This window comes from Cetorhinus maximus, chromosome 2 (genome assembly GCF_964194155.1).
Source record: "Cetorhinus maximus chromosome 2, sCetMax3.hap1.1, whole genome shotgun sequence".
In the NCBI taxonomy this organism is placed as follows: domain Eukaryota; kingdom Metazoa; phylum Chordata; class Chondrichthyes; order Lamniformes; family Cetorhinidae; genus Cetorhinus; species Cetorhinus maximus.
In genome coordinates, this window is record NC_135880.1 from 112,542,155 (window position 1) to 112,566,176 (window position 24,022).

At 44.6% G+C, this 24,022-nt stretch overlaps 1 protein-coding gene across 1 annotated transcript in view; it reads left to right on the top strand.

Moving 5' to 3' along the window:
- LOC144691353 (uncharacterized) overlaps nucleotides 1-24,022 on the top strand; it is a 190,679-nt gene that overhangs the window by 111,176 nt on the left and 55,481 nt on the right. Inside the window, exons 12-13 of the mRNA XM_078559370.1 lie at nucleotides 9,450-9,535; nucleotides 17,734-17,821. Of these exons, the coding sequence (XP_078415496.1) occupies nucleotides 9,450-9,535; nucleotides 17,734-17,821 (174 nt within the window). The remainder of the gene's footprint in view (nucleotides 1-9,449; nucleotides 9,536-17,733; nucleotides 17,822-24,022) is intronic.

The following is a 24,022-nucleotide window of genomic DNA, read 5'->3' on the forward strand; positions in this document are numbered from 1 at the left end:
GAACAGACTCCTAGCACTTTTTACATGATATCACAGCTGTATTTGTCAAGACATTGTGGGCCGTATTCACAAAATGTTTGTTGACATATTAAAATTCTCCATTAATTCTACAAATGACCAGTTGAATAGATTTAGAACATAAGCAGAAAGCTGCATTTAAGTAGATCAGTAAAAGCTTTGTGATTGGGTTGCATGATTATCAAATAAATGATGTTAGTGGTTATATATAACAAATAGCACCTCTAACAACAGAAACGATTTATTACTTGCAGTGTGGTACAAGAAAGTCTGAACACTTGAGACCGAAGGCTGTTCCTTTGTTTAGCTTGAATCAATTTTTAAGCTTTTTAATGTGCACATGTATTCTTCCATGTGAATCCATGACCACTAAAAAGACTGGGGGCAGAATATTATGTTTGCCATGCGGGTGCGCGCCTGACACGCCCGAGCGTAAAATGATGCGCGATGATGTCAGGCGTGCGTCCGCCAATAATTAAAAGGCCTATTACAGCCATTAACAATCTAATCAAATTCAAATTTACGCTGCCCGTCCAACCTAACAGTTGGTGGGCAGGCGAAATGGCCAAGCAGCCTTTACATTTTTTAGGAAACCTCATCCATGAGCGGGATGAGGTTTCCTAAAGCAAATGAACGTTAAATAAAAACTTCATTTTTGAATTAAAAACATTTCCCAGCTCAGACATGCTTTATTAAATTTTTATTCTCTTTTTTTTTTTACACAGCGCTTCAGTGTCCCTGAGGCAGCTCCTTGCCTCAGGGAGATTGAAGTGCTCTTTCTCGCGCATGCACGAACTACGCGCTAGGCCTGGCTCTCCCTCCTCTCCCTGCCCGCACAGGCAACGCTGAACGTTGCCGCTCCCGTTCCATGCAGGACAGACCTTAATTGGCCTGCCCATGTGAAATCGCGGTGTGGAGCTGATTGCGGGTGGTGGGTGGCTTCCTGACCGCCCCCGCCGAGCACCCTCGTCAAGGGCAAAATCCTGCCCTGGATCACTTTTGCTTTACCCTGCTTTTCGGTTGTTACTTTGTTCAAGCTATTATTTGGAGTAAACATTACATAAGAAAGAAAAATGTTATGTATGGATTTTAGTTGCATTGAGTAATAGATAATTAATAATACAAAGAAATAGGAAATGGTCTTTCAGAAATAATATGTCAGTTTGAAGGAACTGGAATTACAGATACTGACAGCGGCTGGTTCCCTTTTCAGAAACTCTCGTGCATCTAATGACTGTAGCATGCGATTTTACAAAGAGATTTGAAAGGCAACTATTAGTATTTTCAACAAAAGCAGAAAATGCTGGAAAACCCAGCAGGTCTAGCAGCATCTGTGGGGAGAAAAACAGAGTTAACTTTCCAAGTCCATCTGACCCTTGTTAAGAGCTGAAGAGAAGTGGAAATGTGATGAAATTTATACTGTTTAAGGGGGGGTGAAGCTGCATAGGCCATCGATAGGTGGGAACAAAAGCGAGATTGACAATGATGTCATGAACTAAAGGACAAAGGGAGTGTTAATGGTCATGGTAAAGGTTAAAAAGGTGCTGATAGTGGCATAAAGATAAGAAAGCAGAATATGATAATAGCAGAACAAGGGTAGAATTGCGTGAAAGAACAACATGGAACAAGTAATAGGTGGCCCTTTTGGGGATGGGATGGGGGGAGGGGGCACTGGTGGGGAAAAAAGGATAGAAAATGGGATAGAAGGGGGGATAAAAAAGGGGATAAAACCATGGATAAATGAATAAAATAAGTGGATAAAAAATAAAAATGAATGTAGAAAAAAGGGGATAAAAAAGGGGTGAGGATAGAGAAGAGAGTTCATGGTCTGAAGTTGTTGAACTCATTGTTCGGAAGACTGTAAAGTGCCTAGTCGGAAGATGAGGTGCTGTTCCTCCAGTTTGCGTTGAGCTTCACTGGAACATTGCAGCAGGCCAAGGACGGACATGTGGACATGAGAGCAGGGTGGTGTGTTGAAATGGCAAGCGACAGGAAAGTCTAGGTCATGCTTGGGGACAGACCTGAAGTGCTCCGCAATGCAGTCACTCAGTCTGCCTTTGGTCTCTCCAATGTATTTCATTTATTACCGTACAGATGAGGCCAGCCAGACACAGTGAGCCAGAAGCTTCACAGCGATTGCCTGCTTCCCCCACGTCCAGGGTGCTATAGACTGCACACATGTGGCCATCAAGGTGCCAGAGGGTGAACCAGGTGCCTTCGTCAACAGGAAGGGCTTCCACTCCATGAATGTGCAGATAGTGTGTGACCACAGGATGCAGATTCTGCAATTGTGTGTGCAAGGTACCCTGGCAGCTCCCATGATGCCTACATCCTGAGGCACTCCCAGATGCCGAGACTCTTCAGTGCTCCATCCTGATTGGATGGATGGCTGCTGGGTGACTAGGGCTATCCGCTCAAAAAGTGGCTCATGACGACTCTCTACTATCCAAGAACAGAGGCTGTGCAGCAGCAAAACAGGAGCCACACCTCCACAAGGGCAGTGGTAGAGAGAACCATCAGTCTTCTCAAGATGCATTTCCGATGCCTGGACCATTCAGGGGGCGGACTCCAATACCCCCTAGATCCTGTGTCACTGATAGTGGTTGCAAGCTGCGCTCTCCACAATCTGGCACTGGAAAGGGGGAAAGCAGTGGAGGAAGAAGCTCTTGGCGCAGCTGCACAGGGAACAGATGATGAGTTCAGTAGTTGGTCCGAGGACGAGCACGGTGATGAGAACGCTGAGGGCATAGACGCTGACCTGGGTAACCTCCAGGGAGGCAGGGACACCCAGGATGCTTTGATCCAATGATCCTTCACCTAGCCCACCAAATAACCACCACCATATGCCAGGGCTGCAGGCTCCATACTCGATCCCTGACAGGACCATTTCCTTGGTCAACAACATACACTTTGTACCAGTGCAATAAAATTTCAGGTGACACGGGTCCATCATAAAATCATGGCCTACCCTGCACCTACAGAACAAATGAAGCATACAGAGGCCAACTGCACAAAATAACATCTCATTTACTTTTGAATGTGAAACATTGCTGAAATTAACATTAACTGATGTTTCCATCACACCATTAAAAATGTAAAGAAAAATGGGGGAACAAAATATCACCCGTGATAAGGCCGTCTTGTGTTTAAGGTGCTTTAAGTTTTCGTTTGCTGGTGCTACGTCTAGGTGTTCCCCCCTCACTGGCACCGGCATTGGAGACAGCCTGCTCGCCCTGGTGTCTTGTTGGCCTTGATGACCTTGGCGGGCATCCTCTGTCCCCTGGAGCCTGTGCTGGCCCCGCTTGGGAGGGAGCGGCCAGTGCCACGGCTGGCATCTCCCCAATCGCCACAGCCTCATCAGATGCCCCGGTCACTGGCAGAGGGGCAGAGGAGCTGCTGCCGTCATCTGGAGCGCCCTGAGAGGAGCCCACAGGGACGACAGGCAGCTCGTGTGTCAACGTGAGGTCGCATTGGTCCTCCCTGCTTATCATTGATGGACAGGCACCGAGCTGGGATACTGGGTGCCCAAACCATCTCCCACACTGACACTGAACAGCTGAGGTCATTGCCGGTGTGAGGGCTTGCAGGTCCAAGCGCATCCCCAGGGACCCCTGATTGAGCCCCTGGAGGAGCCTCTCCATGTGAGTCACTACTCTCTCCATGGAAGAGGCATTGCGCTTGGCCATGAGGTCAACGCAGTGTTTATGCTCCACACGGACTCCTCCACAATGGACACCAAGGCACGCATTCCCTCGTGTATCTGCACCAGATCCTCCTGCACCCTGCTGGACATCCAGTATCTGCTGACTCATGGAGGTCTCTAGAGGCCCATCATCAGCCATCGACTGAGCATTGCCTTGGTCCCCAGCAGTCCTCCAACTGCTGGCGCCCTGGGCACTCTCTGCCTCCGGCTGCACCTCAAATGAAGTGCCCTCACCAATGTGCCCCAATAGACTTTACGGCGATGTTATGCCCACCGAAATGCTGGTATCTTCGCTGATGCTGCTTGATAGGGCGTGACGCAGGTGCCTGGTGAGCATGGTGGTCCTCATGGGTCAGGGATGGGCCTTCAGGCTCCTCATAACGATCTGCTGGTGAGCCTAAAAGGGAGAAGAAGGACAAGTCACTAGTTTAAGTCATGACACTGTCACTGTGCGTGCCTGGCACCTTGATGAGACAAAGATATACATCATGGTGCCGTCGACTTTTGATTATCAATGGGGATTCCAGGTTCGGGGCTCACATCAATATGGAGACTACACTGCAATGGCAGCAATAACTGATATTCTCACCTCAGTGCACTGTGCTCTTACCTTCCTCTGGCACCTCAGCCTCACCGCGGCCGCTTGACCGAGATGCATGGCGCCTCTCCAGCTCCAGGGCCTCCTGCTCGTAGCGTGTGAGGATGAGGAGGTGTTGGGTCCCCTGCCAGTCCGCAACCTCTCGGCATTGTTATGGGATGTTTTCTCCTGAAAGGGCAGAGGAGCATTGATTAGTCCACTCTCTACCTGCAGCAAAATTGCAGCCTGGCCAACCCCACCTGAGGAACACCTCGCAGGGCTCGGCCGGTTCGTGACCCTGGAGCCGCAAGACACTCAGTCCAAGCAGCCAGGGCTCACCCCCTTGGCCAGATCCTGCCTCATTGACATTTGCCACTCACACTCTAATACCTCTGAAGTCCACAGGGGGATGGGCAGCTCTTACCTGTTTTGCAAAGTGACCCATGCCAACACGGTACTCACCCTTCCTGATCGCAGGAGATCATTGAAGTGCTTCTGGCACTGGACCCATGTGCGCCTCACCACCTTGTGGCTGCTGACCCTGGATGCCACCTCCTCCCAGGCCTTTTTTGGTGAGGTGGGGGGCCTCCTCTTCCCATCCCTGGGACAAGGGTTTTTCTCTCCTCGCTGCCACCTTCACCAGGATGGCAGCGAGGCACTCACCTGAGAAATGTGGGGCTGACTGCCCCGCCAACCTGCCTCCCACCAGCCGTGTCCAACCGCACTGGAATCCATCGAGAGTTCAGTGTCCTTCCATGGCAGCCTTCCAGTGGCTGCTGAGGTCGCTTTTGAATCGGCTGCCGGATTGCCATTGGCCTTAATTGGCCTGCCAGCGTAAAATCGCGGTGCGCTGCCGATCGCGGGCAGTGGTCAGCTTCCCGAATGCCCCCGCCCATCCTCACCGATCCCGCACGTCAAGGGCAAAATTCTGCCCTTAGCTTCTCCTACTAAAAGATGGTACTAGAAAAATATCCATACAATTCAATCATAATCTAACCAGTTCAGTGTATTACCATTGAAAATGTTCATTCACCCATTTTTAAGAAACTGCAAACAGCAAAGGTGGGGTGATTGACTGAAGCCAGCGTGAACCAGTAACAGTTTGAGAACATAAAGAGGCTCTGTAAAGAAGAAAGGCTATTCAGACCATCACAAAAACAGAATTACCTGGAAAAACTCAGCAGGTCTGGCAGCATCGGTGGAGAAGAAATCAGTTAACGTTTCGAGTCTTCATGACCCTTCGGCAGAACTGAGTATAGTTAGGAGAAAGGTGAAATATAAGCTGGTCTAAGGTGGGGGGGTGGGGGGAGAGAGAAGTTGAGGGTGTGGTGATTGTGGAGATAAGCAAGCAGTGATAGGAGCAGATAATCAAAAGATGTCACAGACAAAAGGATCAAAGAGGTGTTGAAGGTGGTGATATTGTCTAAGAAAAGTGCTAATTAAGAATGGAAGACAGGATACTCAAGGTACAGCTCTAGTGGGGGTGGGGTGGAAAGACTAACAAAGTTTTAGTTTTAGATTTAAAAATAATGGAAATAGGTGGGAAAAGAAGAATCTATATAAATTATTGGAAAAAAAAAGGGAGGGGGGAGAAACGGGGTGGGGATGGGGGGAGGGGGAGTTTAAGATCTAAAGTTGTTGAATTCAATATTCAGCCCGGAAGGCTGTAAAGTGCCTAGTCGGAAGATGAGGTGCTGTTCCTCCAGTTTGCGTTGGGCTTCACTGGAACAATGCAGCAAGCCAAGGACAGACATGTGGGCAAGAGAACAGGGTGGAGTGTTAAAATGGCAAGCGACAGGGAGGTTTGGGTCTTTCTTGCGGACAGACCGCAGGTGTTCTGCAAAGCGGTCGCCCAGTTTGCGTTTGGTCTCTCCAATGTAGAGGAGACCGCATTGGGAGCAACGAATGCAGTAGACTAAGTTAGGGGAAATGCAAGTGAGATGCTGCTTCACTTGAAAGGAGTGTTTGGGCCCTTGGACGGTGAGGAGAGAGGAAGTGAAGGGGCAGGTGTTGCATCTTCTGCGTGGGCATGGGGAGGTGCCATAGGTAGGGGTTGAGGAGTAGGGGGTGATGGAAGAGTGGACCAGGGTGTCCCGGAGGGAACGATCCCTACGGAATGCCGTCAGGGGGGGTGAAGGGAAGATGTGTTTGGTGGTGGCATCATGCTGGAGTTGGCGGAAATGGTGGAGGATGATCCTTTGAATGCAGAGGCTGGTGGGGTGATAAGTGAGGACAAGGGGGACCCTATCCTGTTTCTGGGAAGGAGGAGAAGGCGTGAGGGAGGATGCGCGGGATATGGGCCGGACACGGTTGAGGGCCCTGTCAACGACCGTGGGTGGAAAACCTCGGTTAAGGAAGAAGGAGGACATGTCAGAGGAGCTGTTTTTGAAGGTAGCGTCATCAGAACAGATGCGACGGAGGCGAAGGAACCGAGAGAATGGGATGGAGTCCTTACAGGAAGCGGGGTGTGCGGAGCTGTAGTCGAGGTAGCTGTGGGAGTCGGTAGGCTTGTAATGGATATTGGTGGACAGTCTATCATCAGAAATTGAGACAGAGAGGTCAAGGAAGGGAAGAGAAGTGTCAGAGATGGACCATGTGAAAATGATGGAGGGGTGGAGATTGGAAGCAAAATTAATAAGTTTTTCCAGGTCCCGACGAGAGCATGAAGCAGCACCGAAGTAATCATCGATGTACCGGAGAAAGAGTTGTGGGAAGGGGCCGGAGTAGGACTGGAACAAGGAATGTTCCACATACCCCATAAAGAGACAGGCATAGCTGGGGCCCATGCGGGTACCCATAGCCACACCTTATATTTGGAGGAAGTGAGAGGAGTTAAAGGAGAAATTGTTCAGTGTGAGAAGGAGGAGAGTAGTGGTGGATGGGGATTGTTGGGGCCTCTGTTCAAGGAAGAAGCTAAGGGCCCTCAGACCATCCTGGTGGGGGATGGAGGTGTAGAGGGATTGGACATCCATGGTGAAGAGGAGGTGGTTGGGGCCAGGGAACTGGAAATTGTTGATGTGACGTAAGGTGTCAGAGGAATCACGGATGTAGGTGGGAAGGGACTGGACAAGGGGAGAGAGAAGGGAGTCAAGATAACGAGAAATGAGTTGCGTGGGGCAGGAACAGGCTGACACGATCGGTCTGCCAGGACAGTTCTGTTTGTGGATTTTGGGTAGGAGGTAGAAGCGGGCCGTCCGAGGTTGGGCAACTATCAAGTTGGAAGCTGTGGGAGGAAGATCTCCAGAGGAGATGAGGTCACTGACAGTCCTGGAAACAATGGCTTGATGTTCTGTGGTGGGGTCATGGTCCAGGGAGAGGTAGGAGGAAGTGTCTGCGAGTTGACGCTCAGCCTCCGCGAGGTAGAGGTCAATGCGCCAGACAACAACAGTACCACCCTTGTCAGCGGGTTTGATGACAATGTTGGGGTTGGACCTGAGAGAACGGAGTGCAGTGAGTTCAGAGAGAGACAGATTAGAATGGGTGAGAGGAGCAGAGAAATTGAGACGGCTAATGTCACGCCGACAGTTCTCAATGAAAAGATCAAGAGAAGGTAAGAATCCAGAGGGAGGGGTCCAGGTGGAGGGAGAATATTGGAGGTGGGTAAAAGGATCCGTTGAACGGGGAGAGGACTCCTGCCCAAAGAAGTGAGCACGGAGATGAAGACGGCGGAAGAAGAGTTCAGCATCATGCCGAGCCCGAAATTCATTGAGATGAGGGCGTAAGGGTATGAAACTAAGTCCTTTGCTGAGCACTGAACGTTCAGCATCGGAGAGGGGAAGGTCAGGGGGTATAGTGAATACGCGGCTGGGGCTGGGATTGGAAGATGGGGTGGGGACGGAGGGACAAACAGGGGTGGAGGGTCCCAGATGGGTGTTGGTGTCGATGAGTTGTTGGAGCTTGCGTTCCTTAGCACTTGAGAGAAAGAGAAAAAGTTTCTTGTTGAGGCGACGGATGAGGCGAAGAATAAAATGAAACTGGGGGCACGCGCAGCTTTGAAAAAGGGTGCGGCGGTGCTGCTGGAGGGAGAGGTCGAGTGTGTTCATATGGCGGCGCATGGCACTGAGTGTGGATCTCAGAATGCGACGGGAACAGCAGTCCGAGAAACGTTTTATGTCCCGGAGATACCTGTAATCCTGGGTGGGTTTGAAACAAGAGGGATGGAATTTCAGGTGAAATCCACGTGGGGTGAGTCGGAGACGGAGACAGTCACTGAGAAAGGAGATATGGCTGTGAAAGCGGGTTTTAGTAAACAACTTGTCAAACACCAGGAGAGAAATGGAAAGCAATGAAGGTGAGCAGGGCAGAAGAGACAGGCGGAAATCCTGTCGGAGAACAGATCCATACTTCTTCAGAGAGGGCATTTCTTGAAGAGAGATGGCAGTCAATTAAACACAGAGATAAAAACAAAAAGCTAAAAGCTACTGCGGATGCTGGAAATCCACAACAAAAACAGAATTACCTGGAAAAACTCAGCAGGTCTGGCAGCATCGGTGGAGAAGAAATCAGTTAACGTTTCGAGTCTTCATGACCCTTCGGCAGAACTATAGTTAGGAGAAAGGTGAAATATAAGCTGGTCTAAGGTTGGTGGTGGGGGGGGGGGGGTGGGGGGGGAGAGAAGTTGAGGGTGTGGTGATTGTGGAGATAAGCAAGCAGTGATAGGAGCAGATAATCAAAAGATGTCACAGACAAAAGGATCAAAGAGGTGTTGAAGGTGGTGATATTGTCATATCATGACCATCATGCTGGTTGTGTGATAGTTCTTTTAAAAACAGAAAACTAAGTGGACCATTGTATATTACAGATTTTGGTTTTGCAATAATTTTCCCACAGCCCCCAGGGAAGTGGCATCAATGGCTGTTTTCTGCCATTTTCCTGGGGGCCAGCAATCTCCTGTTGGAGTCAGAGCAGTAGAACCTAACAGAATTTCAGGACCATTCAGGGTTATGATCTTCTCAATTTAGATGATGACCTATTCATTTATATGTAGAAAATAAACCATACCCAAAGTATAAGGAAGACCGTACCAAAGAGAAATAATCTAATATGCCCTTATAAACACTAAGATCATTTTTTGCAATGGGCTTCAGTTAGTTTGTCTGGTACCAGTTAAGAAGTGCAGTGAGTCTCATGTTAACACCATTTGTATTACAGCAAAAATGAAGTGGAAGATGCCTTTATATGTTGGAATTTCACCTGCATGTAGGCATAATCATGCAGCATTCGTTCTTCATAGTCATGTAAGTACAGGAGCCAAACATATTGAACGTTCTCTTTTCAATTTTTCCCATTTCCCCATTCAAAGTGCTGTCTGATCCTCAATAATGCAATTAAAACCAGGGACCTCTCTACATTGGGTGCCATGCATCAACCAACTAACTTGTAATAGTTGAGACAGACAGTATTAGTTTTGCCCCAGATTCGTAGAACAAAAAACTTGACTAAAAGAGATACACGACTTCGTTCTGTTTATTAAGATTAATCTATGAGCAGACAAGGTCAAGACAATATTTAAAAGAAGTGTTCAAAATTAGGAGAGGTTTTGATAGATAACATTTTGATATAGGGAGAAGTTGCTTCTTCTGGCAGAAGGGTTGGTAAACAGCAGACACAGATTTAAAATAATTGACAAAAAATCCAGGGGGAGATGAGGAGAATGTCATATTACTCAATGAGGTGTAATGACCTGGAATTCTTTGCCTGAAAGGGTGGTGGAAGTAGGACCACAGTAACTTTCAAAAGGGAATTGGATGTGTACATAAGAATAAAAAATTTGCAGGGTTAAGGGGAAAGAGTAGGGGTGTAGGCCTAAATAGTAGCTCAATTAGAGAGCCTGTTACAGGCATGATGAGCCTCCTTCTGTGCTTCATATTTCTATATAACTTATCCCATCTTTCATGAGACATAATTGAATAGTAGGATGTGTTGCAACTTTGGGGCTTAAACCCATGACTGACTTGCTTGGAAAGTCAGTATTCTGTCTGTTTTTTAGGTAGGTAATTGCCCAGGGTCAAACCTAGTATTGCAGATCAGAAATGAAAACGGGGCAATTTTAATAATGAGAGGCCAATCTACAATGTCAATTTTACATGTAAGCAGCAAATGAAAGTTTACCCTGTTAGTTTTTAATTGAGAGGCAAAGGTACAAGCCCACGGCCAAAAGTGCAGGACACCGCCAAGGCAATAAAGAGAATAATAAAGAAAAAGAGGGAAGTCAGAAAGTTATAATAAGCAATTGTCTAGCTTGTATTTTTCTTATTTGTTCACGGGATGTTGGCATCTCTGATATGGCAATCGTTTATTGTCCATCCCTAATTGCCATTGAGAAGGTAGTGGTGAGTTGTCTTCTTGAACTGCTGCAGTCCATGTGGTATAAGTACATCAACAATGCTGTTAGGTCGGGAGTTTGAGGATTTTGACTCAGCAACAAAACAGCGATAAGTTTCCATACTCAGGAAGGTATTAGAGTTGGAAGGGAACCTGTAGGTGTTGGTGTATCTATGTCTGCTGCCCTTGTCCTTCTAGGTGGTATAGGTTGTGGGCTTGGAAGGTGCTGGCAACAACACCTTGGCAAATTGCTGCAATGCAGCTTGTAGATGGTACACACTGCAACAATGGTGTGCTAGTTTAGAGAGACTGAATGTTTAAAGTGGTCAGTGGGATGCCAAACAAGCAGGCGCTTTGTCCTGGATCGTGACAAGCTTCTTGAGTGTTGTTGGAGCTACATTCATCCAGGCAAGTGGTAAGTACTTCATCACACTCCTGACTCATGCCTTGTGGATAGTGGAAAGACTTTGGCAGGAGGTGAGTTACCCACCACAGAACTATCAGCCTTTGACCTGCTCTTGTAGCCACAGTAGTTATGTGACTGGTCCAGTTAAATTTTTGGCCAATGGTGACCCCCCCCCCACCACCACCCAAGATATTGATGGTGGGAGATTCAACAATAGGAGTGCCTTTGAATGTCGAAGTTGGGTGGGGGTGATGGTTAGATTCTCTTTTGTTAGAGATGGTCATTGCTTGGCAATTATCTGGTGCAAAAGTTTCTTGCCAAATACCAACCCAAGCCTGGATGTTGTTCATGCCTTGGTGACATGCAGCCATGGACTGTTTCATTATTGGTGGAGTTGCAAATGGAACTGAACACTGTGCAGTCATCGATGAATAGCTCCACACCTGAGCTTATCCTGGACGGAAGGTTATTGATGAAGCAGCTGAAGATGGTTGGGCCTGAGGAAATCATTCAGTGACATCCTGGAACTAAGATGATAAGGGTGTGATGTCTGAGAGAAATGCAGAAGCTTGAAATTAAATTCCAGACAGAGCCAGATTGGATGGTGATTTGAATTCATATCTGGGCTTTGGTTTAGCTAGGAATATTTGCCTCATGCTTAACTTTAGTGAGAAAGTAGTTGAAAGGTACATTGTATCCTTTGAGAAAATTGCTACAAAACCACTGTGGTCACAAGAGAAGAGGGCTATTCTTATGCAAAATATCTTTTTGTAGGGAAAACATTGGGGGCTTATTCAAGTCTTTTGGATTAACTTCCTTCTGATCATGAAACTGTAATAACTGGGGTACCTAATGCCTATAAGCCTGTCCCTGAAGCATATCAATTAAAATGTCAGACTCTGAGGAAGGAACAGCAACAAACATTTGTAGAATTTTCTAGGGATAAAGAAGTGTTTTTTGACCAGTGGTTTTGATTAATTAAAGTTAGAGAAGACTTTTGAAAATGTGAGGAAAATAATAGTAATGGAAGAATTTAGAGACAGATCCCAATAGCTATTAGATCACACCTGAAAGCCCATAAGATTTCTCAAATAAGAGAAGCTGCGGTTCTGGCGAATGGGTACACTATATCTAGTCAGCTATAGGGCAGCAGATTTCCATTTGGAAACTATAGGACTAGAAAGTTTGGCAATGGAAAAGATCCTGGCTTCAGGGAGAAGGCAAAAGTTATATCGGTCAGTAAAAATGATAAAATAGGGGATAAAAGTGATGTAAAGAAACCATTGTGCTTTCATTGCTGTAAGATAGGGCACATAAAAGTGAACCATTGGAAGCTAAATGTTAAATCATTGGCAATAATAGGGATGTCTAAGGAGTATTTGGAAAAGACTGTACCAGTAAACAGGTGATAAAACGGTAGCAATGGTAAAATTGCTCACTCAGAACCTACAAGACTGATGGATATGGCTCAGGATAGCCAAGCGGATTCTTCCTGAGGTACTAATAAAGTGATTCAGGTTACTGGAGGTTATAGAGGTTTTGTCTCTACTCTTTCAACAAAACAATTAAACAAATTAATATTTTGAGAGATACTGGGCGTCCAGTCATTAATGGTGGCTGATGATCCGATTTGTCTTCTAGATGGTTTGTTGAAAGAATAAGTATTAATAGGGGGTATCCATGGTACTTACAAATGTGTTCCCTTGTATGAAGTTAATTTACGAAGTGACTTAGTAAATGGAGTTGCTACTGTGGGAATTGTTCCTAATTTACCTATTGAAGGAGTGGATTTCATAGCGGATGTTGCTTTCGCAGGTTTGACAGTATTCGCATCTCCGAGAGTTTTGAGAGAGCCGGTTGAGGTGAGGGAAACTGAAATTTTCCCAGAGGAACATCCTAATTTGTTCCCAGATTGCGTGGTAAATAGAAATCAGGCTCATAAGGTTAGACACGATGAAGCGGAATCAATTGAGAGGATGAATAACCCATGTGTTCAGTTAGATAGGACTTTTTTCGGCAATTTGAATGACCCTGAAAATATTGAGGCTGAATTATTTAGCCAAATGTCCTTGATTTTGGATACTTTCCTTTTAAAAAAAATTACTGGTCTCGATCGAGGTCGTAACAACCTTCATAGCTGGATAATTTGTGATTTTATCAATTTTGGAAGAAGTGAAGTTGATATGGTAGTACATGCTTTTATGGTTAGTTCTTACACTTTTGTAGTTAATCCCTATGTAATTTGTGTGCTGCCTTAGACTTTTCATTTAACAACTGCACTGCTTTCAGATATCTTCTCCTTAATTCACATTTGTTTTTCTTTAAAGCAATTTCCAGGCTCTTTCTCTTGCCCGTGGCCATGAACTTTTATGTGTATGGCTACTTCCAGGTTGGAATTGGAGATATTCACAATATCTCTTAGTTTGCTGTCCACTGTTGTGTAAGAAAGATCACTGAGGCTCTCTATTCAATGAAAGCTAACTACATTTTATTATCTTTTGCCAGTGAGAAGCAGGTGAAGTAAGCACATTGCTTTTCTAGGATTGCAGGCTCCCCCATGGTGCAGAGTGTCATTAACTGCATGCGCATTACTTTGCCTGTGCTGCACATCAACTCTACCATGTATCGGAACCAAAGGAATCCCACTCCCTCAATGTCTAGCTGTTGTGCGACCATAGGAAGTGAGTCATGCAGGTCAATGCCTGGTATCCTGGAAGCAGTCATTCTGCAACTGTCTCCTGTGCCAACTGCATTTGAGCTATCACAGAAAATCAAAGAATGGCAACAAGGGCTACCACTGATTACATGGCTGATAACTCCAATATGCAACTTAGGCACACTATCCTACCACCATGAAATGCGATAGAGCAGACCATTGGTGTGCCAAAACAGCACTTCTGCTGCCTTGACCACACTGGAAGAACCCTGCACAGCAGGTTTCAAGACTGGTGGTGGTTTGCTGCATGCTGAACAACCTTGTCAACATGAGGGGACAGCCAAGGCCACTAGCTATACCATGATCAGCTGAAGAGCATGAGCATAAGAAGGAGTAGAAGGAGGAGGAAGAGGAAGGGAGAAAGCAACCTACACAGACCTTTTCTCTCAGGCTGTCTGAAAAGAACTCAGTTGTGATATCTGTAACCACAACCTCAATTCGCCAATTTCCAACTGTCCCACATCTTATCTTCCGTCTGCCACTGACAGTGTTTGCATGGCCACAATGCAAAAATAAAAACCCAGATAAAATAAACATTCCAAACTAAATTTATAAATGAAATCATATATCTTGCATAAAACATCAGCTAAACACACTTGAACATCCTTCCATGTGCCTTTGTCAACCCTACTGTTCCTATGCAGTGCTACCCCCATCGCTGCATTGTGACTGGTGGAAACCTGCTAAGTTGCAATGAAAAAGACTGCAGATGATGTTGGGGGACAAATTCGAGCAGCTCTGGAACTAGAAGGCCCTATTGCAAACTGTATCATCTTGGCATGAGTGGCAGCAGTCTGGGCTGGCTGGCTGGCTGACAGGCAACAGCAAGACAGCTTGGCAGGGTGAGAGGGCGCATGTTTTTTTCCTGAGAAAGCACAGCAGTGCCTGCTCCAAGGAGCCACTGCCACTCCACCCAACCGGCATCGCAACAATCCTAATAATGTAACTCAGAAATTGCCTGGCCACTGCTTATGCTGCAATGGAAGCTGCAACCTCAGCCATCAGACTCTGCATCATGGTTGGGTCCAGAAGTGTACAGAGTTGGCTACACTTCCATCTGGAAAGAGTTGGCTTCAGGTTTTGCGTAAAACCCAGTGCCAAGTTGGTGCCAAACTCCTCTATGCTCTTTGACATTGAACATAGACTATTTGGCAGGCTTCCCAATGCACCAAGCATTTCGATGTGCACATCCAAAAGGCTTTTTCTGTCGGCTGCCTTTCAAAGTATCTATCAGTGTCCTCTGTAGCAGAACTTCTGTGCAAACTTGCCCTCCTTTCCCCTTGCTCTGGCTGCAGGTCACTTGTGCCCGCTGTCTCATCATATGCAGTTCATGCTTCTATGCGATCCTTTATATTACGTGTAGTTTGGTATCTGGTGGCTGTGAGTGTGATATTGAGTGATGATATGTCTTCATTATCATTGTGTTCTTGCTGTTCCTCCACTGCTTGGCCAGGCTGCAATTCTTGGGTATGTTGGGAAAGAAGAGAGGCACAAGTGTGATGCAATGAGAGGAAAAAGTGAGAGGTGCATACTTACACCATTTGCAGTTTGTAAATCAGAAGAGAGTGTGGGATGAGGGGAAGGTCATCAATGGCTGACAGTGTGTACAGGCAGCGAGATGCGGATGCAAGGCTTGTAGCTATGCTTGTGAGAATGTCGTGGAGCGTAGGAATGAGTCCTGATTGGTAGAAATTGTTGGTGGTGAGTGATGAGGGTCTGATGTCTGAGGCTAATTATTGGTGGGATATGGCATATGAAGATGCATTCATTGACCTTGACCACTCACTTGAGGTAATTGAACTTCTTGCAGAACTGCATCCATGTCCTCAGGCTTGACTACTGGAATTGACCTCCATGGCTATCAATTCCCATTGCCTTCAGAACATGTAGAACATAAGACCTGGGAACATAGGAAGAGGGTTAGGCCATTGAGCCGCTCAAGACTGTTCCGCATTTCAATGAGATCATTGCTAATCTGCAACCTAATTCCATTTTTCCGCCTTAGAACCATATCCCTTAATAACTTTGGTTAACAAATTTCTATCAATCTCAGATTTAAGTTGAAGGACATATCTCCTTTCTATCTCCTCCACCAAAGCTTTTGGTTCAGGATTCAAAAACCTTGGAGTCCACTCTCTCCTGTGTTTTTTTTTTGCAAAAATATACTTTATTCATAAAATATCTAAAAAGAACATTATAAAACATTTCAAAATGGCCATCACAGAAATTGCAATTATATTCATTTTAACTACTTAGGTCATGTTGCACTCGGCGGGTGCTTCAATACAATAAAAGGAACAATACAAACATTTCAAAATGATCATTACGGAAAGTGGAATGCTATTCAAGTTATCTACAGATAAATTATGTTGCACTCTGAGGTGCTTTAGTACAAAAAAAGGACCATTACAAATATTTCAAAATGGTCATTGCAGAAAGTGCAATGCTATTCAAATTATCTACATTGGTCATTTTGCACTCTGAGGTGCTTCAATACAGTTGCAATACATGTAATATTTACTGTATACATTCAATGTGAGTCATACAGCCCGAGGGGTTCTATACAATTCCCAGCTCCTCAGTGCACTATGGCTGAAAGGCCTTAGACAGTGACTTTTCCCCATTGTGCTTATGTGGTGACTACCCCAAGCTTTAGTGCATCCCTCAGCATGTGTTCTGAACTTTGGAATGTGCCAGTCTGCAACACTTGGTTGAGGACAACTCTTTGCACTGGAAGACCAACAAGTTTTGGGCAGACCAAACAGCACCTTTCACCGAGTTGATGATCCTCCAGCTGCAGTTGTCGTTCGTCTCGGTGTGCGTCCCTGGGAATAGCCCATAGAGCATAGAGTCCTGCATCATTGAACTGCTCGGGATGAACCTCGACAAAAGCCACTGCATATCTCTCCAGACCTTCTTTGCAAAGGGACGTTCCACAAGGAGGTGGACAACAGTCTCTTCCCCACTATTCTCCCCCATGTTGTAACATTCTTCAATGTTTCACAGATAAGGTCATTTCCTACATGACTGCCAACACATGTTCCAGCCACAGTGCTCCTCCCCTTTAAGAGGTGCTGGCTAGCTTTAAGCAGTGCAGGCTAGCTTTAAGTGGTGCCAACAACTCACGATATTGGCCCTCAGCTGATGGGTCCAGCCAGTCAACTGCACACTTAGCATTGCTAGACGCTGAAATCATTCAATCAGCTGAAGCACAAAGTTGGCATGCTGCCTGCATTGAAATGAATGGGTGGAGGATAATAGCACTTCGCGATCCCTATGCTGGTATTGAGGGGCTATCTAATTAGCTTCAGTTGTGTTCGAACCCTTGTGGATTCTGAAATCAACAGTCAATTAGCCTCTACAAAACATGACTGATGTCTGCAGCAGCCTAAGGAACATTGGGATTTCTTGTTTATTTCAGGAATAAGCTCATTTTTCTTTTGCTCGATGGTGTTTTGTGGCTTCATAGTTTTATAGTCTTTTGCCTTGGAACAGATGTCTCTCACAGGCAGACAGGAATTGACTGTACACTGCTCCAGTACAAGCATCAGCTTATGGTTTATATGACATTGCAAGGACCTTTGTGAGAAATCCCTGGTCTGTGTGTGATAGGGACTGCACTGTAAGATTGGGAGCAAATTGCTTGGTAGCAACAATTTACTGGCTAATTTGTCTTCTACTCAAAAATCTATAAATGTTTAAAAAATGTTTTGGTCAGTGAATAAAACAAAATCAACACAAGTCATTGAGCGCAACAAAGTTAAGCTGTTTTCAAATTAAATATAAGCAATAAAACCCACAAATGGTAGAAATCTGAAAGAAAAGCAAAATTGCTGCAAATGTGGATTCAATCAACATCTGGAAGGAAAGAGGTTTTGTGTTTAGACTCAGTATTTTCTGTTTTTATTTAGGATTAAATGTATTGCCTTTGACTGCCATCATCAGGTTAAACATAGAAATCAATGAGAACAAAATGCTCTTTCTTTCAGCTTTACATTTTCGGTGGAGTCAATGAAGAACAGGAATTTAATGACATAAAGGCAATGAAGTTAATAAATCCATCTGACAGACAACCAAGTAAGTTTCATGGTTCCAATAAGTGCTCATAAAAATGTTATGGGGTAGTATTATGAAATTGTGCTCCCAACACAAAACTTTGCTCATGAGAAATTCAAGAGTGGAGCATGCATCTGAATTCCTCATATGCACAACTGATGGGCAAAGTTCCCTACCAGGGTCAATTTTCTAAAATTGCATCTTTTATGCCATGATAAATAAGATAAATCAAATCACAAGCTAAGAGGAAAGGCACCTCAAGAGTGGTACAATTCTCACTGCCTCTAGCTCAGAGACTTGCTCAAAAGGACCTAAGATCATAGTAATGGGGGTGGAGGTCAGTCTGTCCACTTTATAGAGTTCCTGACTGACGCCTAGAAAATTGGGAGTGCCGTAAATCAGGTATTCTATGACTTGTGTTCCTGAGAGACGAGACTTCACAACAGGAGGACAGTCTTACAATTTTGGGGCTATGTTCTTGCAAACCTAATCCTAAAATCACTGGGCACCCCAGAAAGAAAATACAGCTTGGACCAGTATTCTTATTTCCCAGTTTTTACTGTTTTTTCATTCTGGGTCAGGTAAGTGGAGTCTGTTACTACAGAGAGAGAGTGCATGCTCCATATTGGGCACACTCCAGAAACTCTACCTGTGCGGATTTCTCCATCGCTTGGTTTAGAGACTGGTTAGCTGGATTTCCAAGTGTATCAGACAACCAGCAAAAAAAAACTCTCCCATTGATTCAGTGGATACATGTACCACATTGTGGGGCACTAAGTCATACAATTCCCCTATGTTTGATACCTTTGTTTTTTGCTGAATCATTTAACCTCCCAATGGGCACATAACAGTTGGTGCCATGTTGTTTGGTTAGCAAAGACTAAGAATTGACCAAGTTTCTGTGTTGATGGTTGCTATCTAGCAAATCTTTCTGGAATTGCTTCTCTATGGATGTCAAGTGAGGACAGGATTGGGTTCAGCTGTGATGGCCCTCATAGTCAAAAAACATGGTGCTCACATATGAGCAATGGCCATTTAGCAAGGTATCAAAGATACACTGTGTCTTATGTAAGCACCCCTGTTGGAGGAGGAGAGATACGTGCAATGCACCTATGGAGAAGTGCAGGATTTGTTATATGTACAGGTAATTGACAGCCCTGAATAATGTTTTAAGCTAATTGCTCTGGCATATGAAACACCAGGTCAAATCCTTTAAATGGCTTGCAATCCTCAGTTCCTGCCTGTGGCTATGTTCCATCAAAGTATTTGGACCCACTAGTTTATTTTTCTGGTTCCTTGTGGGTTTCAAGTAACAGAAAATTCCCCATTGCTGCTAAATTAAGAATGTGTTAGTTAATGCCTTGCATATGTTACAGTATCTCTTGGCAGGTGACCATATATGCTGTTGGCAAATGATCTCGAGCAGGTTTGCTTGCTCTCACAGCCAGGGAGGTATATAGTGATGAGAGATCACAGTCAGAGAATGGGAGAAAATAATAATTATTTCTAAAAAAATACATCTTTGGTCAGGATTAAGCTCATGTCAGGAATTTAATGCAGAGGGCAGTGGGCTCCAGAGGATTTTCTGGAAGTGGCTTTTGGGAATTTAGGTACACAGGTCAGGAGCTCAGCACAAATTTTCAAAAATGGCTAAAAATCCTTAAGGACTCACTGACCTCCACATCCAGATTTCCAGTAAGTGCTTCCAGGGAGTGAAGTTGTGGTTTAGGAGTGCATCTATCAATGTCAGATGGGTCAGAGGAAGCATTTGTCCCTATAATTTTCTCCTACCCCTGAAGGCGGTATGAACACATAAATACGAAGAAACACATTTTTTCATGAAGTATCTGTTTTCTTTAGAGAAGAGAATGTTAAATCAAGATTTGATAGAAATGTTCAAAGTCATGAGGGGTTTGAATGGAGTAGATAGGGAGAAACTGTTCCTATTGGCGCAAGGGTCAAGAACAGAGGACACCAATTTAAGGTGATTGTTGAAAGAACCAGAGGTGACATGAGGAATAACCTTTTAAGCAGCAAGTGGTTAGGGTCTGAAATGCATTGCCTGAGAGTGTGATGAAGGCAGATTCAATTATGATTTTCAAAAGGGAACTGGCTAAGTGGGGAGGGGGTGTGCGGGATGGGTGGCGGAGTAAATAGGAATGTTGTGGTAATGGGGGACAGAATAGTCACGGGGATAGACACAGTTCACCACAGCTGAGAGTGAGAGTCCAGAAGGCTGTGTTGCCTGCCCAGTGCCAGGGCATCTACCCAGGACTAGAACTTGCAGTGGGATGGTGAGGGTCCAGTTGTCATGGTCCACGTGGATACCAATGACATAGATAGGACTAGGTAGGGGGCTATGCTTAAGGATTATGAGCAGCTAGGAGCTAAACTAAAAACCAGAACCTCAAAGTAATAATCTCTGGATTATTACCTGAGCCACCCGAGAGTAAATAAGATTACGGAGTTGAATGTGTGACTCAAAGACAGGTGTGGGAGAAATGGGTTTTGATTCATGGGGCACTGGCACCAGTACTAGGGAAAGTGGGAGTTGTACCGTTGGGATGGTCTTCACTGAACCATGCTGCGACCAATGTTATGTGAGTCATATAATGAGGGCACTAGAGGGGGCTTTAAACTAAATAATGTGAGAGAAGGTGTGATAAATTAAAGGGAAACGGCGAGGTAATAGAGTAGAGTAGCGATTTGGGTAATGATAACCAGAGTGTGGGTGGCATGGACAGAGCGAACAAACTTAACAGTGCACTAGTAGATAGGACCAGAGATTATAAAAATGCAAAATAGAATGAGTTAAAGGCACTGTTTCTGAATGAGCGCAACCTTCGTAACAAAATGAATGAATTGTTAGCACAGACAGAAATAAATATGATAGCCATTACAGAGACATGGCGACAAGGTGACCAAGGCTGGGACCCGAACATTGAAGGATACTTGACATTTCAAAAAGGCAGGGAGCAAGGAAAAGGTGGTGGGGTAGCCCTGTTAAATAAGGTTGTCGCTAGTATAGTAATGAGAGTTGACCTTAGCTTGAAAGAGCAATATGTAGAATCAGTTTGGGTAAAGAAATAGGAAAGGTAAGAGGCCATTTGTGGGAGTAGATTTTAGGCCTCCGAACAGTAGTTACAGTAGGTCAGAGTATACAAGAAGAAATAAATGGGGCATGTAAGAAAGGTACTGCAATAGTCATGGATGACTTTAATCTAAATCCAGATTGGGTGAATCAGATTGGTAAATGTATCTTGGAAAATGATTTCTTAGAGTGTATTTGGGACAATTCTTTAGAGCAGAATGTTCTTGTACCAACCAGGAAGCAGGCTATTCAAAGTCTGGTAATGTGCAATGAGACAGGATTAATCAATAATCTCCTAGTAAAGGAGCCTCAAGGTGACAATGATTTTAACACAAAAGAATTTCAAGTTCAATTTGAAGGTGAGAAGTGTGGGTCTAAGACTAGTGTTTTAAATCTAAATAAAGATAATTATAGGGTATGAAGGCAGAGCTGGCTAAAGTGAACTGGGAAACTAGGTTAAAAGATAGGACAGTAGAGATGCAATGGCAGACTTTTAAGGAGATATTCAATAATTCTTAGAAAAGTGTGGTATTAGGGTGTTGAGAACTGAAAAGATTAACGTGGGACTGGGGAAACAGTACCACCACCTGATGATGTAAAAGTGAGTCACATGAGTAGTAGTAGACTGTTAGTAGTCTGAATGGAAAAAGCTCATGGCTTGGAAGAAACCTAGTGTCTTGTATATCTGTACATAGTTATGTTCTACAATAAATAGTTACTGTTCAGACTGTATGGCGGATATTTTTGGCCCCTCCTGCCAGTGGGATCTTCTGGTCCCGCTGAAGTCAATGGACATTTGAATGGCTCACCGCATCCGCCGTGGGTGAACCCGCCATGGCGGGCTGGAAAATTCTGGCCTATGCCTCAGAACCTTTTCTTTAGATGACCACAACAACATACAACATGGTGGCAGCAGGGGAAGGACCCCGAAATCTCTGAAAATAAAAATTGAAAAATCTGCAACTGACCTGAAAAAATATGTGGCAAAATGAAAGACTTCAATGAAATGCCAGAAATCGCTAGAAAAGCTCCATTACAGACGTGGAGGCTGAGAGGCAGAGAAGAAATCAACTGTGCAGCTCATGAAGGACTCCACCATAGCATGTGGAGGTTTGTTGAAAACTCTGATCAAAAAGGAAAGTCAAAAAAGCTAACGATGATCGAGGAGGGATGAGCATACTTTAAATAAAACTTAAAAAAGCTACTAAACAAGGCACAGGAACCAGGCAGCACTGGAGCCAGTTCATTTTGAAGTGTGCAGCTTGAAACATGCGACAGCTCAGGTCCAGAGTTGGCACCATAAGACGTGGCGACAACGTGGTGAAAAAAAGGGAGAAGAAAAAATTGGCTACTAAATTCGATCCTCCAGTGACAGCAAAGTAACTAACTGGCCTTATAAACGTTTTACCAATTTTTCCTGAGATTTGGATAAGGTTGAAATGGTTCAGTAACCACAGTGGGTGTTCGAAAAACCCTGGTCATTGCGGGAAAACTTGATTACTGCAGCACCATTTAAAAAATTTAAGGCAAATCTCTCCCTAGCTGATAACAGCGATGGATTCAAAATTTACTTTGCCAGAACGATTTGTGCAGATGGAAGGGCCAAACCAGACACAGAATTGAGTTTATGGAGGAGGAGATTTTTAAGAAACAGAATTGCCTCAGGATTAAATAATAAATCAGAGGTTGAGCAAGTTACTATATTATTATACTCAATTGGTGCAATTGCTGACAATGTGATAGCCAGACAAGGCTTCAATGAATCATCTGACAAATTTGAAGAGGTCATCAAATCCTTTGACAGTTACTTTAACCTACGGAGTAACAAAAGTTTGGAAAGAGCAGTTTACTAGAAGGGTCTAAAGGGCTGGAGATCCTGTGGACACCTTCATCAATGATTTATATAATTTGGCTGAAGGCTGTGAATATGGTGATCTTAAGTCTGAGCTGGTAAGAGGCCGCAGAGTACTTGGGGTAACTGATGATACTCTTTCTGACCTGTTTCAATTGAACCAAGGTTTAACTTTGGAGAAGGCGGTGCAGATTGTCAGACAATCTGAGGCCCTTCAATAAAATAGATCCAATAATAAGAGGGGAAGATAAACCAAAGATACTAGAAAACTAAGAGGTGAAAGGGAGGGAGGAACTTAAAACAATTACCATCACTAGGGAAAAGGTATTGGGAAAACTGGTAGAACTAAAGGCTGTCAAGTCCCCAGGACTTGATGGCCTGCAGGAAGTGACTGCAGAGATAGTAGAGGTATTGGTTATAATCTTCCAAAGTTCCTCAGATTATGGAAAATAAGAGCTTAAGATATAGGGGGTAACGTACTAGTACGGACAAAGGATTAGTCGTTCAGTAGTACAGAACTTGGGTATTGCTGAAAAAAAAGACATGTCTAAGCTTTTCGTCTTGCACTTATCAGGACACTTCGCAAGAATATTAAAATAAGGGGACAACAACAATTTATGCTGTATGTGAAGAGTGTGTTGATTGTTTGACAAGCGGTGTTGTCAAGGAGAATGCACCAGTGATGGTGACTGACAGTTAACTATCAGCATTGTTTGAAATTTAAACCAGGCAGCTTGACCCTGATTGGTCAAGGCATTGCCCTGAGGAATGAGTCAGTGAATCGTTGTCACTTATTTTGTTTAGCTTAAACAGGCGTAATGTGTGTACATGTTCTTTCTGTCTGCAAAGAACAGCACCCTGTGTATTAATATATGTAGCTTCCAGTACACGCAAATACGCCACACTGCAAGCCCAACTGACAATTTTAAATTGGTTGTCAGCATAATTCTTAGCACATTGAGGATTATTTAGCAAATGTTGTCCAATCGCAGAATCACATCTAATATTGGACACTGTGTTTTGAGTTTTGCAAGCATGGACTGGTTGGGTACAGTCTGTACCCTGCCTGTTGTGAACAGCAGCTGGGACATGCTCTTTGATATGATCCGCCAGTCTTTGGGACATACGGCCTACATACCTAGCATCACACTGGCACTGAAATTCATATACCACATTACTCATTTGTGTGATCGGCAGAACCTCTTTTTGGCTTGATGGCAGCATCATGTTAGTGGCAAATACCACTTGTGTTGCTACTGCATTGTAGCAGCGTGAAACA